Raw genomic sequence first — 14,903 nt, 5'->3', positions numbered from 1 at the left:
GTTCACTCTTTTTGGGGGGGGGGGGGTGGGGGGAGGGATATGGAATGAGACCCGAACTCACCCGACACCCATCTGCTTACGTACAAAAGAATTCTACAAGATTAAGGTTTTCAAGAATCTTTAGATAGCTTTCCCTGTTTATGATATTAGTGGTCCAAGAGAGACATGGGAAAGGTGGAATGTTCTAATGTTAATTTGATATCATATAGCATGAAATTGAAAAAAAAAATTGTTGAGAGAGCGCAAAAATCTTTATACACATCATGTGTATTAATCAAAATAAAAACACAGTAAAGTTTAGGGATAATTACACTTTTCTCTCTTAAAATTTGGTCTAAGTACACAAAAACCTCCTATAGTTTGAGAAATTATATTTAATATCCATAAAGTTTGCTTCTGCCTAACAAATAAGTTTATTCGTTACTCAAAATTCACTAAATTTGTTGTTATTAACAAAAAAAACTGAATGAAAATTGATATTTATCCTATATTGGCTTATTACTGACTTATTGTGGGTTAAACATTTTTTTTCGAACTAAACTACCCTTATAACGGTGAAAATATACTTCACATGCAGTAACACGTGAAGATGCATGATGGTAATTTGATCATAAAAAAATTATTTGAACTGTAATAAATCAATACTAAGTCAATCGAGGGTAATTATAGATTTTTTCTTATTTTTTTTGTTAATATCAGCAAATTTAGGGAATTATGACTAACGTAAGGACTTATTTATTAGCTGGAAGCAAATCTTAAATGTGCTAGATATAATTTTTCAAACTACATAAAATTTATGTGTAATTATAACAAATTTTAAGAGGAGAGAGTATAATTATTTCTAAAATTTAAAATAGAAAAATTAATTCAACATGAAAGTACTCACCAAAACTTGCGCCAGTGCTTCCTGGAATGTCAGTAACCAACCTAATTTCATGTAATGCACGAAAGGCATTAATGATGTGTTAAAAAATGTGTAATAGAAAAGAAAAAGGGTAAATTTTTCTTCTATATTTTTATGATTATGTCTAATTAAATAAATATTTTTTACACTTTGTAAGATTATAAATACACCTCTTATTGTTGTCATTATAATTTATACGGCTCTTTAGGAGCAAAAACCTATAAATACCTATACCTCTGGAGATAAGGTACATCGATACTTCCTTATAGATGTGTATTTATAAAAGATAAAAAATATTGGCATAGTTGAACCGAATTTTTGGAAAGATCGATGTAATTTTCCCTTTAAAAAATTACAGTATTGTCCTTTACAAGAAATAAAAATGAAAATAATTAATATAAACCCACCACAAATTATGTTTTCATTTTTAATTTTCAGTTTTCAGTGGAACACACGTATTTTTAATTTTGTACAGTTTTCGCATGAAAATGAGATTACGTTTGATTAGATAATGCAATTGTGTTTTATATTAAACTGTTATGCAATTTAATATATTTTCAATGAAAGTACATATAACTAAATATGTTTTCACTGTAATACTGTTTCAAAAATTGAAAACAAATTGTGCTTTACAGAATTTACATTGCACTATAGAGGCTCGTTTACAATCCAAATGCCCAATACTAATTACTATTTGAATTAAATAACTAAATGAATGAATTGAATTATTCAACCAAAATAATCAACGTAAATATAATATAATTAATAGAAAGACCTTTTCTTTCATATTGTTACCCACATAACTCAGTGAATAGGGTGAGTTAATTAAAGACAATCACCAGTGCAGATATTCCCGTAGGTGTGGGTTACTAGGACTTGGTGCATCGGGATCAACCAAAACCTACAAAAATGTAGAAAAATCACTTGATGTTTACCTTAAAAATAACCTAAGAATGGCATGCACGTGTGGCAAATTGTACTTACATTTGAGAAGGGAGAAATGTTTAACATTTGTTAAACAATTGAAGTAATTACTTAAGATTTCAATAACAAATAGTGTAACATGACATTATAGGACTTGTGCGCGTGTATATATATATACATAAAATGACGATAATAAATTATTGAGATAGGAGGAAAGTACTTACAAGAGTATAGAAAGTTCGAAAGTCATCACCCCCAACTTCAACTCTGGGCTGATTAGCAACTTGGGGAGGCCTCAGATCACAGCCATTAATCACAATTCTGCCTCCGTAATAAACCCGAAGATCAACAGACGACCTAAAAGAGTCCACAACATCTCCGATGATACGACCAACTTCCAGAGGGTCCCTAATTTGTCTTGCCATGTTTCTCGAAAGAATGTTTGGCTTGCCAAATCTTGTAAGATTTTCGACAAGTGCAAACAAGCACGTACATTTCTTGCTATTTATAGTAGGTCTTCGAAACATTCACGAATGGTGCAAAGGCATGCAAAGGAGTGTGCCCACGGAATCAATCTGCCCAGCCCCTCATTCTACTTCTTATTATGTGGTCGCGACTTGCGTAGCATCATATTACTTTCTGTAAAGTAAGAGAGAATTAAAATAAATGAAATATATACTTAGGTTTTCATAGTGATATTTTTCTTCTTTATTGACATATATTTATAAATATACATATAAGATTATTATTATTATTATTTGCTCGGTTATATTTTTATAATTAATAATTAATGCAGGGAGAAAGTTTTGATTTAATTGACAATGTCAGGTATCTAGAAACAAAGAGGTACCATGCTCAAGCACAAAGGTACCACTTAATTAAAGGGGGTCTATGGAATGAGAAACACTAGTTTTCCAACTTACAAAAATTTCAATTGGGAGAAATTGACACTTCTAGATGCTGCAGAAACCAACTTACTTGAGCGTGTGGAAATGAGAGAATTCTTGGCAGCACTCTGGATCGACGACAAATTAAAAAAGTATTTTATTAAATGTAGATTCTGTATCATGTGTGGTGGAGATCATTCAGGATCAATCTAAAATAAATTCACAGAAAAAGCATGCGTACGTCCAAGAGGGCTAGCAAATTCATCTGAAAAAATTCAGTGGGACTTCCAAATCTTGATTTAGAAAGAGACATAACTATTTACAATAAATGCAATTTTATTTTATTTTTTTGGTTAATTTTTTTTTCCAGTTCAAAATTTCAAATCTACGTTTAGTTTAAATATGACCCAATTCAGCACTGAACTCCATAACGCACTTGTCAAATGTTTTCATGTATCAAATGAATTTAGAAATATGGGATCCACGACTACAAACTCAAAAGACGGTTCATTAAATGTACGTCGATGTGTTGTAGCACAACAAGTAAATGTACGTCGATGTATGATGGAAAAAATCCAAAAATAATATAAAAAAGATATGGTATTATGTTGAATCTTGATTTGGCAAGAGATATATAGACCTAATTTATAGGAAAAATAGGATTATATTATTAGAATGAAAGGAATGTGGAAATGTAGGGTTAGTTTAAACATGAGGAGATTGGAGGGTGAAGTGCATAGAAGGGTTGGCAATATATTCCAGTATGTCAGAGGAATATAGAGATATGGACCAGTAATGCATCATGGGATCTTTTGGTAGATGGAGAAGGAAATGGCAATGTAAAATAGCCAGAATTCCACTTGTTCCAACTCCTTTTATTATTCCTTTAACCTTGTCATCTCTTAAAGTCCTTCATGTGGACATACATGTGTGACAGCAAACAACGATAATGAGATGATCGTCTCTCCATGATACATAGAGGATCATTCCATGATAACGAGATAAGATGTCCACCAATGCATATACTACTTTTCAAAATTCTTAGCTTTATTCAAATCATATTTATTTATATATACTTAATTTATCCCTCCTATTTATTTCTCTTTCCATTTTAATTCATATCTCTCTAATGTATTATTATTATGCTCAGCATCTGTATAAAGCCATCATTTAAATAAAGATTTATACATGTGGCAATATGTATATACATATATACGACATGATTTAAAATAGGAAATTTAATCCAATCCTTAAAAATCATTAGGTTTGTGATGGAGAAGGATTCGTGGCTAGAGAAAGTTTTTCTTGGTTAAAGTTGTGGTCGTGGGTAGACGGATGTGGAAGGAAAATCCTAACCAGATTATATTTGATTATATGACAAGTGAAATATACTTATTTTATGATTGGTGTACAAATTAATAAAATAATAAATTATATATCACACTTATTTTATAATTTATTTGATTAAATCAAATTTAATTTGGGTAAAAAAACTTAGCGAGGAGTTGGATCCTCCAACCACAAGAAGCAACAAAAATTTGGGCTGGTTCTGGTTTGGGCCTTTTTATTTTCCTATATATATATATATATTTAAAAATGCAGCTACGTTCATGAATTTGGGCTAATTTCCTCGGAAAGAAAAACGAAAGGGCACATCCCTGTCCTGAGTCCATCAAGCAACTTATCTCCAGTCCGCCGACACCAATTTCGGAGTACAACGTAATAATACTTGAATTTGATTCTAATAAGAATCTTTTCTTAACTAAAATACTCCGTTTATTGCATACCTCCATATACTGACCTATGATTTTCCCAACACTAAAAAGGGCTATTTAAGAAAACGTGGCTGCGCTACTGCTTGCTTTTCATATATATAAATATCAAAGAGAGGTAGTAGTATTGGGCGGTTGTCCTAAGATCTTCGGCCTCCAGTCCCGTTTTCCCTTTGGCAGTTGTAGTACACAGCGGCAACCGGCGAGCCAAGATTGTACACTTCAGCGAAGTCTCTAGTTATGAAGTTCTGGCGCCACCCCGGAGCATACACCGTCTGCCGCCCCAGTTGGCGGAACAACAAGAAAACCAAGCGGTGGATTCCTATCGTCGGCTGAGGGCTCTCGTAACACACAACTTCAGTTCCTGTACACGTACATATATACCATCAGCAACAACACAACACTTCTTTCCATGTAAAAATTAAATAATTAGTGTGAAAACACAAAAGTTATTATAACTTCATGCATATATAATTAATGAGTGAATAGCAATTTACCTCCCTGTGATAATGAAAATGAGTATATTACTCCTATAAAAAAAATATAGCAATTTGTCTCCTCTGTACTTCTTAAAATGAAGCAATTTACCTCCTTATACAGGGAGGTAAATTACTTCATTTTGAAAAACATAGGAAGGTAAATTATTGTATTTTAAAAAGTAAAGAGATGTAAATTACTATTTATTTTTTCATAAGGGGGTAATTTGCTCATTTGCGATATCACAAGGGGGTTGCTTGTATTTTTCTCTATAATTAATGCTAATCGATCTTTAGATTATCAATTGTGAGAAAAAAAATATTATCTTCTTTTTTCGTAATATATAGTTTGCTCATGCATCTCTTAGCAATATAGAATTATTACTAGTAAAGATTAATAATTGATTAGTAATTTATAATTTTTTAAATAATTATATTAAATTTAAAAAAACGTGGCTTAAGTAGCTATAATTCTATACGGAAAGAAAGAGCGTAAAGGCAGAAAATCATATATATGCAAGTGACGCAAGTCTCGGATGAGGGGGTGACGTTTTAGAGTTTATATAAGAGACCAATCACTTCAGGACAACTTGCCAACATCAAAATACATACACTCAATTTGAGATTCGGACAGAACTATGAGCTTGTGATTAAAAAAAAAAGTAGTAAGTAAAATGGAATCCAACGAAGAATCAGCCAATAGAAAGGCAGAATTTAAAGCCGGGCGCAGGTATCAAACTAACTTTGATAAAGAAAAGCCACCAAGCATCATGTGTCCGTACAGGATAGAAGTAAGGGGTAGGGGTTTTCAGGAATCTTATTTGTCATATGTAGTGGCCGATGAGAAACATCGGATTCATGTTTTGTTCCATATAATATACCTTTGCATGAGTTAGAGTGCTCACCAAAACTTGTGCCAGTGCTTCCTGGGATGTCTGTCACCAACCTGTTTTTCCATTTAGTACACCAACAACATTCATATTATTATAACACATTTAATAGTCATAAAAGAAAAAAATAGAAATATGGTGTTAAGCATAATAAATGGGTAGGAGTTCACACCAAACCCCCGTCTAGACATAGACGACATTATAAAAAAATGAAATAAAATAAAATTGTATTAGACATAAAAGTTTAAAGAGTCGGAAAGAAAATTTATTTAATATTAACATTTTAATTAACATGCTCCTCTTATGTATAAATCATGCACGCTGAACCTTCTTTTTAATTATAAATGGGTGGCATTGAGTTCTGATAGAATGTAATAACCACTCATTAAAAAATTTAAATTAATAAAGACGAAAATTATGTAATATTAATATCTTAAAATATTATGATATTTTTTCAAAAAAAGAAAATGAAAATTGAGTAGTTGCATCAGGGAGAGCCAGAGGCATTCACCAATGCAAGTATTCTCTTAGGTGTGGGTTGCTAGGGCTTGGCGCATCAGGGTCCACCAAAACCTGCGAAAAATTGCTTTAACTTAAAACTCCTGCCTAGCAAAGTATGGTAACAAACTACCAACTTAAAAGAAAACATTGGAGCATTATTGGTTAAACAAAGTTGATTATAAGATTTTAGTACTAATAGATATAGATAATTGATAAAAATAGTATTTAATACACAATGATTTTCTTTATTTCTTTTTTTTTTTGTGTTTAAATAGAGAAAATTACTTACAAGAGTATAGAAAGTTCGAAAGTCATCACCCCCTATCTCAACTCTGGGCTGGCTGATAACATGGGGAGTTCTCAGATCACAGCCATTAGCCACTGTCCTGCCACCATAGGAAATCCGTAGACTAGTGGACGATGTAAAAGGGTCTACAACATCTCCGACGACACGACTAACTTCCAAAGGGTCTTTAATTTGTCTTGGCATGTTGCGTGGCTAGAATTTAATTGGAAAAATACAGAATGGACAAATGAAAATGGAAAAATGTGTTGGTCTCTACAGCAAGCCCGCATAGATGCTCCTTGTCATTTATAGTAGGTTCCCTGAAACCAGACGACATGAGGAATGATGCAAAGGCATGCATGCAAGGGGAGTTTGGCCACAGAATCAATCCGTCCAGCCCATCAGTCTATCTCCCCGGCCGAGTAGTGGTAGCATCCCACACTGCTTTTCCCAAAGTAAGATGGAACTAAAAGAAAGTACAAAGCATGTAATGGTCCTCTCAATCATTCCATGTTTGTTGATATAGAGATAATATTATTCCATGCATTTGGAATAGTTATTTATGACGCCAACCATTTTTGATATTTGGTCTGCATTAATTTGGTATAATGGAGGGGTCAAAAGAAGAAGTGCAAACGCAGGAAACAAAGAATCAGTCATGCTCACGCACAGAGAGGTATCCCTGAACTGAAGGAGACATGTGAATAGATTCATGATAAACACACTAGATTCTTTACCATGAGAATTCAGATATATATTCCACTCCACATTGCATTCTTATCACATCCAATTAGATTATATAGATTCATGATAAACATTACATTCATCATGTCTTAATTTGCTTGCTCTATAAGGTTAAAAATGTGCTGGGTGGGCTTGGCAAATTTTACAACTTTACTCTCATCACATAGTAGTTAAGCACTTTTACTTCTCTATTTTACGAGATCTTCTAATTGATTTAAATTGAGAAAACTTCAGGTTTAGTCACATGAATCCTGTAAAGTAGCAAATTAACTATGCAAATTTTCTTGATTTTGGGACTATTTTTGAAAATTCCATAAAGCAGAGAACCACATGTATCAAATTTCTTAATTTTGTGATTATTTTGAAAATTCTGTAAAGTAAAGGATTAAAAGTGTTGAACTCTTCTATCTTATAGGATTAAAAATGTAATTTTTGTCGGGTGAGCTTATAAACTTCTAAAAATAAGACGTTATTTCAAAGTTATAAACTCTTCTGAAAGAAATTAGTTATCTGGAGTTCATAACTTATTTGTAGAATATTAGAAAAACTCCTAAAAATTACAAAAATTGTCATTAGTAACATCATATTAAATGTCATCATCTTGTTTTATCTAAACATTTCATTACTTTTATTTGAATGAATGTAAGCTCTAAAAACACCTTATAAGATAGAGTTAATTACAATTAAATGTCCTCTGAAAATATAAAATTGCACTTTTCTCCAAATTTTTTTTTGAAATTATACTTACACTCCATCCGAAAATTTATTGTTTACATCTGATCCCTTTTTGCTAGGACTCGAAAAAAAAAAAAATAAAGCTGATATCAACCAAAAAAATTGCATAATACCCCTCATTTAACGTCTTCATATGATAATTTTTTACTTACGAAGGAAAAAATGTAATAATATTAACTTCACTCCATATATATAGATATATTACATTTACTCCTTTATAAGTATAAAAATATAAATGAGAATCTTAAATGAGAGGCAAAATTAAAATTTATATAATTGTTCTGCATAAGTGTCCAAACCCTAATTGAAGAGGGTCAGGTGTAAATCAAGAAATTTTGGAGGGGGTGTAAGTATAATTTTTAATTTTTTTTTTAAAAAAAATAATTTAAAGGGGATCTAAATATAATTAACCCATAAGATATCTGGATTTATAAAATCTTTTACATAACATTAGCCAAAATACCCATTCGCCAGACACAATTCAAGTAAGGGTAAATTACAACTGTGTCCTCTGATGTTTGATATAATTACAAATACCCCCCTCAGATGGAAAATAATTATGTAACTCCTAGACGGTGAAATGAACATTGCTATTTTACTCCTGTTGAATTTTAAAAAAAAAATAAAAAAATTCAAAAAATATAAAAAAATTTGAGAGTGAGTAAAATAAATAATTTAGAGAGAATATTAATCTATAAAATTATTTTAAAAAATTATAAAATATATATAAAATTATAATTTATAATTTAAAAGGGCATTTTAAAAAAACAATGCCCATGCCTAAATTAAAACTTTGATACCTCGTGAGTTTATATCCATTTTAGATAATTATTCAAATCAATTTCATGTTATGACTGTATTTTTTAATTTATTTATGCTAATCTTTCCCTCAATTTCTTTTCATATATATATATATATATTTAATTTTTATCAAAGAATTTTTATTAATAATTAAAATTGAGAGTAAACTTCAAGGTGATAAGGGATTAGTTTGAGCCCAACCCAAGAGCCACCAGGCCCACTCCCTTACCTCTCAAAAATATTAAAATAAACTGAACGAGTTTTTCTAAAATTTGTTTCACTAGTAATTATCTTATCGTTATTTAAAAATTATAACTATTTTTTAATATTTTTGTAATTCTATACAAAATATTAATATTTTTTAATAAATTAATTACAATAAAATTATAATCTGAATTATCAACAATTATAATTATATTATTAATAATAACTAATAAATATTAATAAATAATTAAGAATTATTATTACAATAGAAATTAGATGGAAATTTAGAGCTCCATTTACTGTACTCTGTCGGATGACCCATTTTTTCTTTCATTTTTCTTCCTCTGTTTTAACTTTTCTGATGAAATGCTTAGTGGGTTGTTTTAGTTTGAGTGAGGTGAGGTGAGGTGAGGGTGGGGGTGGTGGTCAGCTGCTAGTCTCCCGGTGAGTGAAAAAATATCCCAGCTCTAAAACCCCTATTCCTTTTTCTCATGTATCAATTTTGAAAACCCATTACGTGAAATCCTTGCATTGCGGCTGAAGGCGTTCAGGTTAACAGCAACACTCTAGCTTCAATTTCGTAATGTTGATTTCACGTTGGGTTCTTGTTGCAGTTTAAAGGGCAACTTCGGGTAGTTTCTTGTTTACTTCTCTCATTTGTTTTTTTATTTGAGGAGGGGGGATTTTCCTGCTAACTGGTAGGGCGTTGACTTAGGTTATGGTTCCGAGGCCTTTCTGCAGTTATTTTGGGGATTTCTATCTGGGTTTTCATTCGGTGCTTGTAATTCTTTTGGTACGCCTGTTTCTTTGTATTTTATACGGTGATTTCTAATTGCTTCGATGTGTATGAATGGTGTTCTTAAAATGACTTTGAAAAGGGGTTTTGTGTTTTCGTGGATTTTTTCGTAGTTTAAATTGGTGTGATGTGTACAATCTGAATGTGGTACATTCTTGTTATCTTGGGTTCTTTTTGGTTTGCTGATTTATCTATTGCAGGTAGTGAAGAAGAAGTCTTTAACTTGGGAATTAGTTGATAAGGTTTCCGCCGTTTGTGATTGTGTAAAAGCAACTACGGTTTGAAACTTTCCATCAATGGCTACATGCACATCCCCTTATTTCACCCCTCCAGATACTCGTAGGCCCACAGGAGTACTGACAGTCCTTGGGGCCAGAGTTTCCCCGTTGAAAATGGTCGAAGAAAGGAACGGGTTTTCAAGTGTTAGTAAAAAATGTGGTTCAAATTTCCTTCAGCTCAAATGTTCAGCAAACTCACACAGTTTTAATCAATTTCAAAGTAAGGACCCATTTCTGAATCTACACCCGGAGGTGTCGCTGCTTCGAGGTGGAACAAATTCTACAATGACCAACCCTAAACAGGAAAGCTCGAGCAGAGATGTTACTGAGAGTTTGAGAGAATCGTCAAGTTCAAATAATTATAACGAAGCCAAGATTAAGGTTATTGGTGTTGGAGGTGGTGGCTCAAATGCAGTCAATCGTATGATAGAGAGTGCAATGAAGGGGGTTGAGTTCTGGATTGTTAACACTGATATTCAGGCCATGAGGATGTCACCCGTTTTCCCCGAGCATCGCTTGCAGATAGGTCTAGAGCTGACCCGAGGACTTGGTGCTGGTGGGAACCCAGATATTGGAATGAATGCTGCTAAAGAAAGCAAAGAATCTATAGAGGAGGCAGTTCGTGGAGCAGACATGGTCTTTGTGACTGTAAGTTCATCTTTTTATTGGACATATAATTTTGAAGGACAAAATGTCTAATGATTAGTTCTATTTTTGCCTTCACACATTTTCTCCCTTATGTAGGACTATATTAATATATCATTCCATCTTTTCACAAGCATCAAGATGATCCTTTCATGTTAATGGTAACTGAATATGGTTGTTCCAGACCGAGCTCAGGTTACAATATCTCCAAGATACTAGTAATTAAGCAGCCACAATATACCCCATCTCCATTAAGATGATTCAGCAGCTGTTGTGTTCTAAAAGTGAACAGTTGAACGTGTAGTTATTAAGATATCTTTTGGTTCTTGCAAATCTAAACTGATATTTAGATATCTCTTTGTCGGCTCTACACTCATGCTTTCATTGGCCAGCTGGACAATTGAATACCAGACTTTAGAAATCGCATAGTTTGTAGTAGCATAGCTCTCTGTTTTCTTCCTGAATCTTAATATTTTAGTTAGGTTATCATTTTTCTAATGTTTGGCCGTCATCAGATTATAATCATCGCCTGCTGGAATCACACTATTGTTTCTTTCTCTATAGCTGTAAAAATCAATATTTGTAACTTTGTATTGAAAGTTGAAACTTAGTTTAGGGTACTCTCGTACGTTTGGTGGTCTGTAGGCCCTTGTTGTCCAATTGTTTTGAAAATGAGTAATCATTTCTCAACATCATGAAGTCTGTTGTGATTAAAATGCCTCAAAGGTAACAAGAGATCTCTACCTTTAAAACACTTACCAGTGACAAATTATAATTTGTATGTATGATAAAATGCTCCTTCTGCTTGTTTCATTGTCATATCTTTTAAATGTGCAGGCAGGAATGGGTGGGGGAACAGGCACTGGTGGAGCTCCTGTAATTGCTGGAGTTGCAAAGTCTATGGGTATTTTGACTGTTGGTATAGTCACCACTCCATTTTCTTTTGAGGGACGAAGAAGAATCGTTCAAGCCCATGAAGGAATTGCAGCTTTAAGAGAAAATGTTGACACTCTAATTGTCATTCCAAATGATAAACTACTGAATGCAGTTTCTGCGTCTACACCAGTAACAGAAGCATTCAATCTTGCTGACGATATTCTGCGGCAAGGAGTTCGTGGTATCTCTGATATAATCACGGTATGGCTGCTTAAGTGCATTCTGGCAGTTTTGACTGTATATGTGGGCAATCTTACATGTGGTTATGTGTTTAATCATTATTTATTTTGATTCTTACACTTCATTCAATGAGTACTATGCTCTTGACAGGTCGTCATTTTATACGGTTACACATTTTGTATTCTGATACTTTTGGAATATATGTAAAAGTTATCGGATAAACATAAGGATTCTCTATGATGATAATAAATTCATCTCTATTCAAGATGTGAATGACATTTTATTTAAATTTATGATGCCTGCTGCTCGAGTGTAAGATTGAGATCCTGTAGATATCTGGACAACTTTATGACTTCACAGACGTGGTGGCTTGCGTTCCATGGTGACTGTATGGGTTCTTTATGTGTGATAATGCAAATAGTTTGTTAATCGTGCTATAGTGGAATTTTATCCTGTGTAAAATTCACTGCACTTTGTTTCTTAAGCCAGTCATGGGATTGATTGTTCTTTGGCATTGTCTGCAGATACCAGGATTAGTAAATGTAGATTTTGCTGATGTGCGAGCCATTATGGCTAATGCAGGTTCTTCTTTAATGGGAATAGGAACTGCAACAGGTAATGTGAAGAAACCATTTTGTTTCATGTTAGTTGTGTTGCTTGTTTATGTATTATCCTTGCACATGCAATGATTTCTAAATGTGCTTTCTTTTTTTATCTAATGATTAAACCTATTCCTTTATTTTCTGCAGTATTTCGCAGAGCAACCTTTTCCCCCCATTTTCGCTAGAATCCTTGTTCAGACACTGTAAAAGTTAAAGTATAACTTCATTCAACTCAATTCAATGATTGTTACCATTAAGCTGATAATGCTAACGAAGTAGAATTATAACATCTTGGGTTCCTGGTCGGTAGAAGTAGCAATGAGGTGTGTTCGATGTACAACAGAGCTGCGCGTATTGGATGAGTATTGCAATTACATTATCCCTCCCTTCGTTTAGACAATATAGCCTTATCTCGGGATGTCCTAGAAAGGAAATAGGAGTGACAAATTTGGGAAAGTGTGAATGTAACTATTGAACAATTAAAGGGAGTTAATGTGTTGCCTTTGCACAGATGAATCTGATCAGAAATGAAAATTGATTTGTCTGACCTCTATGTTTGTGTAACAATTTATTGCACAGATGCCCTTTATACTTTTTAGTTTTAGCCTAATATTTTGATCTTGCTAAATGCAGGTAAGACCAGGGCTAGAGATGCTGCTTTAAATGCCATACAGTCTCCTTTGCTGGATATTGGTATAGAGAGAGCTACTGGAATTGTGTGGAATATAACTGGAGGCAGTGATCTAACATTGTTTGAGGTAGGCTTCCCCACCCCCACCCCCACGTGAAATTGGTCATCATTCTGAAACTTGTTCAGATTTTGACTGAAGATATATATTCTGAACTATTTTGTAACAACATTAGAAAAACACTGCTTCTGTAAGGAAAAGTGAATAGCTACTGGGCAATCCACTTTACCTGACATGGATCCACTGTAATACTTTATACTGAGCGTAAGAAAATTGATTGAGATATATGCTTCTTATTTCGAGAGTTGAACCTTGTATCTTATGATATAAGTATCAATTTTGGCCCATGTTCAACTTCCAACTTCGGGCAACATAATCTTATATATTTTCAAGCCCTATTACCGTGAATGTGTCAAAAGGAAAATTGTGACCATATTGATTATGATACTGGGTTGATGTAGGAATTCTCCTTTAGAAATTTATCTTTTCTTATTACAGTAATTAATACATGTTTTTGTATTTGTGTGACAGGTAAATGCAGCAGCAGAAGTCATATATGATCTTGTGGACCCAAGTGCTAACCTAATATTTGGTGCTGTGGTAGATCCGTCGATAAGTGGTCAAGTAAGTTTTGCCTATTTTAGCATGGAAAACTGCTATAAAGCTGCCTCAGCTGTACCAGAAATATGGGAATGAAGAAAACTTTCTTACCAGAAAATTTTCACTGTTTTTGACACTTAAATCTCTTTCCAAAACCTTGAAATGATTTTGCAGGCAAGATGTTGAGCTAGTGAAAAATAATTGAAAACTGGATTAGCTTACTAATTTCCAATCAGCATGCGGATGTTTTTCTTCAGGAATGTTATATTATCTCGATTTATCATGCGTTTTTTTTGTGGATCGTTGTGGGGGTTGCATGTGATCACATAGAAAGGTTGTTACTGACAGATGAGAACTATGGAAAACGCCTTGAGCTTGAGACTTTGACGTCAATATATGACTTGTCGTAATGATCAAATTGCTTTGCTAATAAAATTCAGGTCAGCATAACTTTGATTGCCACTGGTTTTAAACGTCAAGAGGAAAGTGATGGGCGGGCCGTTCAGGTATCTCTTCTTCACTCAAACCGACAAAAGCACTCGCTGTCTATCTCTTTTGACACATGTTCCATCTAGGCAAATCAGCTGGCGCAAGGAGATCCAAACCTCGGTTTCAATAGACGGCCATCATCCTTCTCAGAAAGCGGTTCTGTGGAGATTCCGGAATTCTTGAGGAAGAAAGGACGCTCCCGTTTTCCTAGAGCCTAATTCCCTCATACAGGGTGCTGCCTTCAAGCAATCCAATCTCTTCTTTCTTTTTCAGAGTGCTGTTTCTCGTGTCTGTACAGGATTTTGGTTTTCGTGCAATGTGAATCTTAGCTTTGAGAAAGAAAACCAGCAACCAGTGAACAAACCTTTCCTTAAAAAGAAAAAATAACGATGTATGAGTTGGAGAGTGTTGAAGTTTGTTAGTAGCAGCAGTAATACAAACTGGAGATCTTGTAAAACGACTAAATGAGGCTGTAGTTGCATATTTTTGCCTATCCTTCATGGTGAGCAAGTCAATGAATTTGATTAGTTGGTGCTATACTTTTTAAGTGTCATCACAGGTCTC

The 14,903-nt window shown here is 33.5% G+C and overlaps 3 protein-coding genes across 8 annotated transcripts in view; 1 reads left to right on the top strand and 2 right to left on the bottom strand.

Moving 5' to 3' along the window:
* LOC105174211 (protein HEADING DATE 3A) overlaps positions 1-2,279 on the bottom strand; it is a 3,179-nt gene extending 900 nt beyond the window's left edge. The window contains exons 1-3 of the mRNA XM_011096238.2: positions 2,053-2,279; positions 1,744-1,805; positions 887-927 (exon numbers count right to left, since the gene is read on the bottom strand). Of these exons, the coding sequence (XP_011094540.1) occupies positions 887-927; positions 1,744-1,805; positions 2,053-2,253 (304 nt within the window). The 5' untranslated portion in view covers positions 2,254-2,279. The remainder of the gene's footprint in view (positions 1-886; positions 928-1,743; positions 1,806-2,052) is intronic.
* LOC105174070 (protein FLOWERING LOCUS T-like) lies at positions 4,508-8,938 on the bottom strand. The gene is made up of 5 exons (XM_011096042.2): positions 8,920-8,938; positions 6,644-6,825; positions 6,365-6,426; positions 5,869-5,909; positions 4,508-4,851 (listed from the first exon to the last, which is right to left on the bottom strand). The coding sequence occupies exons 1-5, from the start codon at positions 8,936-8,938 to the stop codon at positions 4,628-4,630; spliced, it is 528 nt and encodes a 175-aa protein (XP_011094344.2). The 3' UTR covers positions 4,508-4,627.
* LOC105174069 (cell division protein FtsZ homolog 2-2, chloroplastic) lies at positions 9,440-14,878 on the top strand. Of its 6 annotated transcripts, XM_020698006.1 has the most exons (9): positions 9,465-9,756; positions 9,840-9,917; positions 10,121-10,846; positions 11,681-11,980; positions 12,484-12,574; positions 13,195-13,319; positions 13,782-13,874; positions 14,291-14,356; positions 14,426-14,878. In XM_020698006.1, exons 3-9 carry the CDS (start codon positions 10,217-10,219, stop codon positions 14,555-14,557), a joined length of 1,437 nt encoding a protein of 478 aa, XP_020553665.1. In that variant the 5' UTR covers positions 9,465-9,756; positions 9,840-9,917; positions 10,121-10,216; the 3' UTR covers positions 14,558-14,878. The 6 variants fall into 6 exon arrangements, with proteins under 6 accessions (XP_011094343.1, XP_020553667.1, XP_020553665.1 ...); XM_011096041.2 differs by lacking the exon at positions 9,840-9,917 and having other exon boundaries at positions 9,440-9,568; XM_020698008.1 differs by lacking the exon at positions 9,840-9,917 and having other exon boundaries at positions 9,462-9,675; positions 14,435-14,878.

The sequence above is a fragment of the Sesamum indicum genome, linkage group LG11 (genome assembly GCF_000512975.1).
Source record: "Sesamum indicum cultivar Zhongzhi No. 13 linkage group LG11, S_indicum_v1.0, whole genome shotgun sequence".
Taxonomy (NCBI): Eukaryota; Viridiplantae; Streptophyta; class Magnoliopsida; order Lamiales; family Pedaliaceae; genus Sesamum; species Sesamum indicum.
Note: the sequence above shows the minus strand (reverse complement) of the source record. Positions and strands in the feature narration are given on the sequence as shown.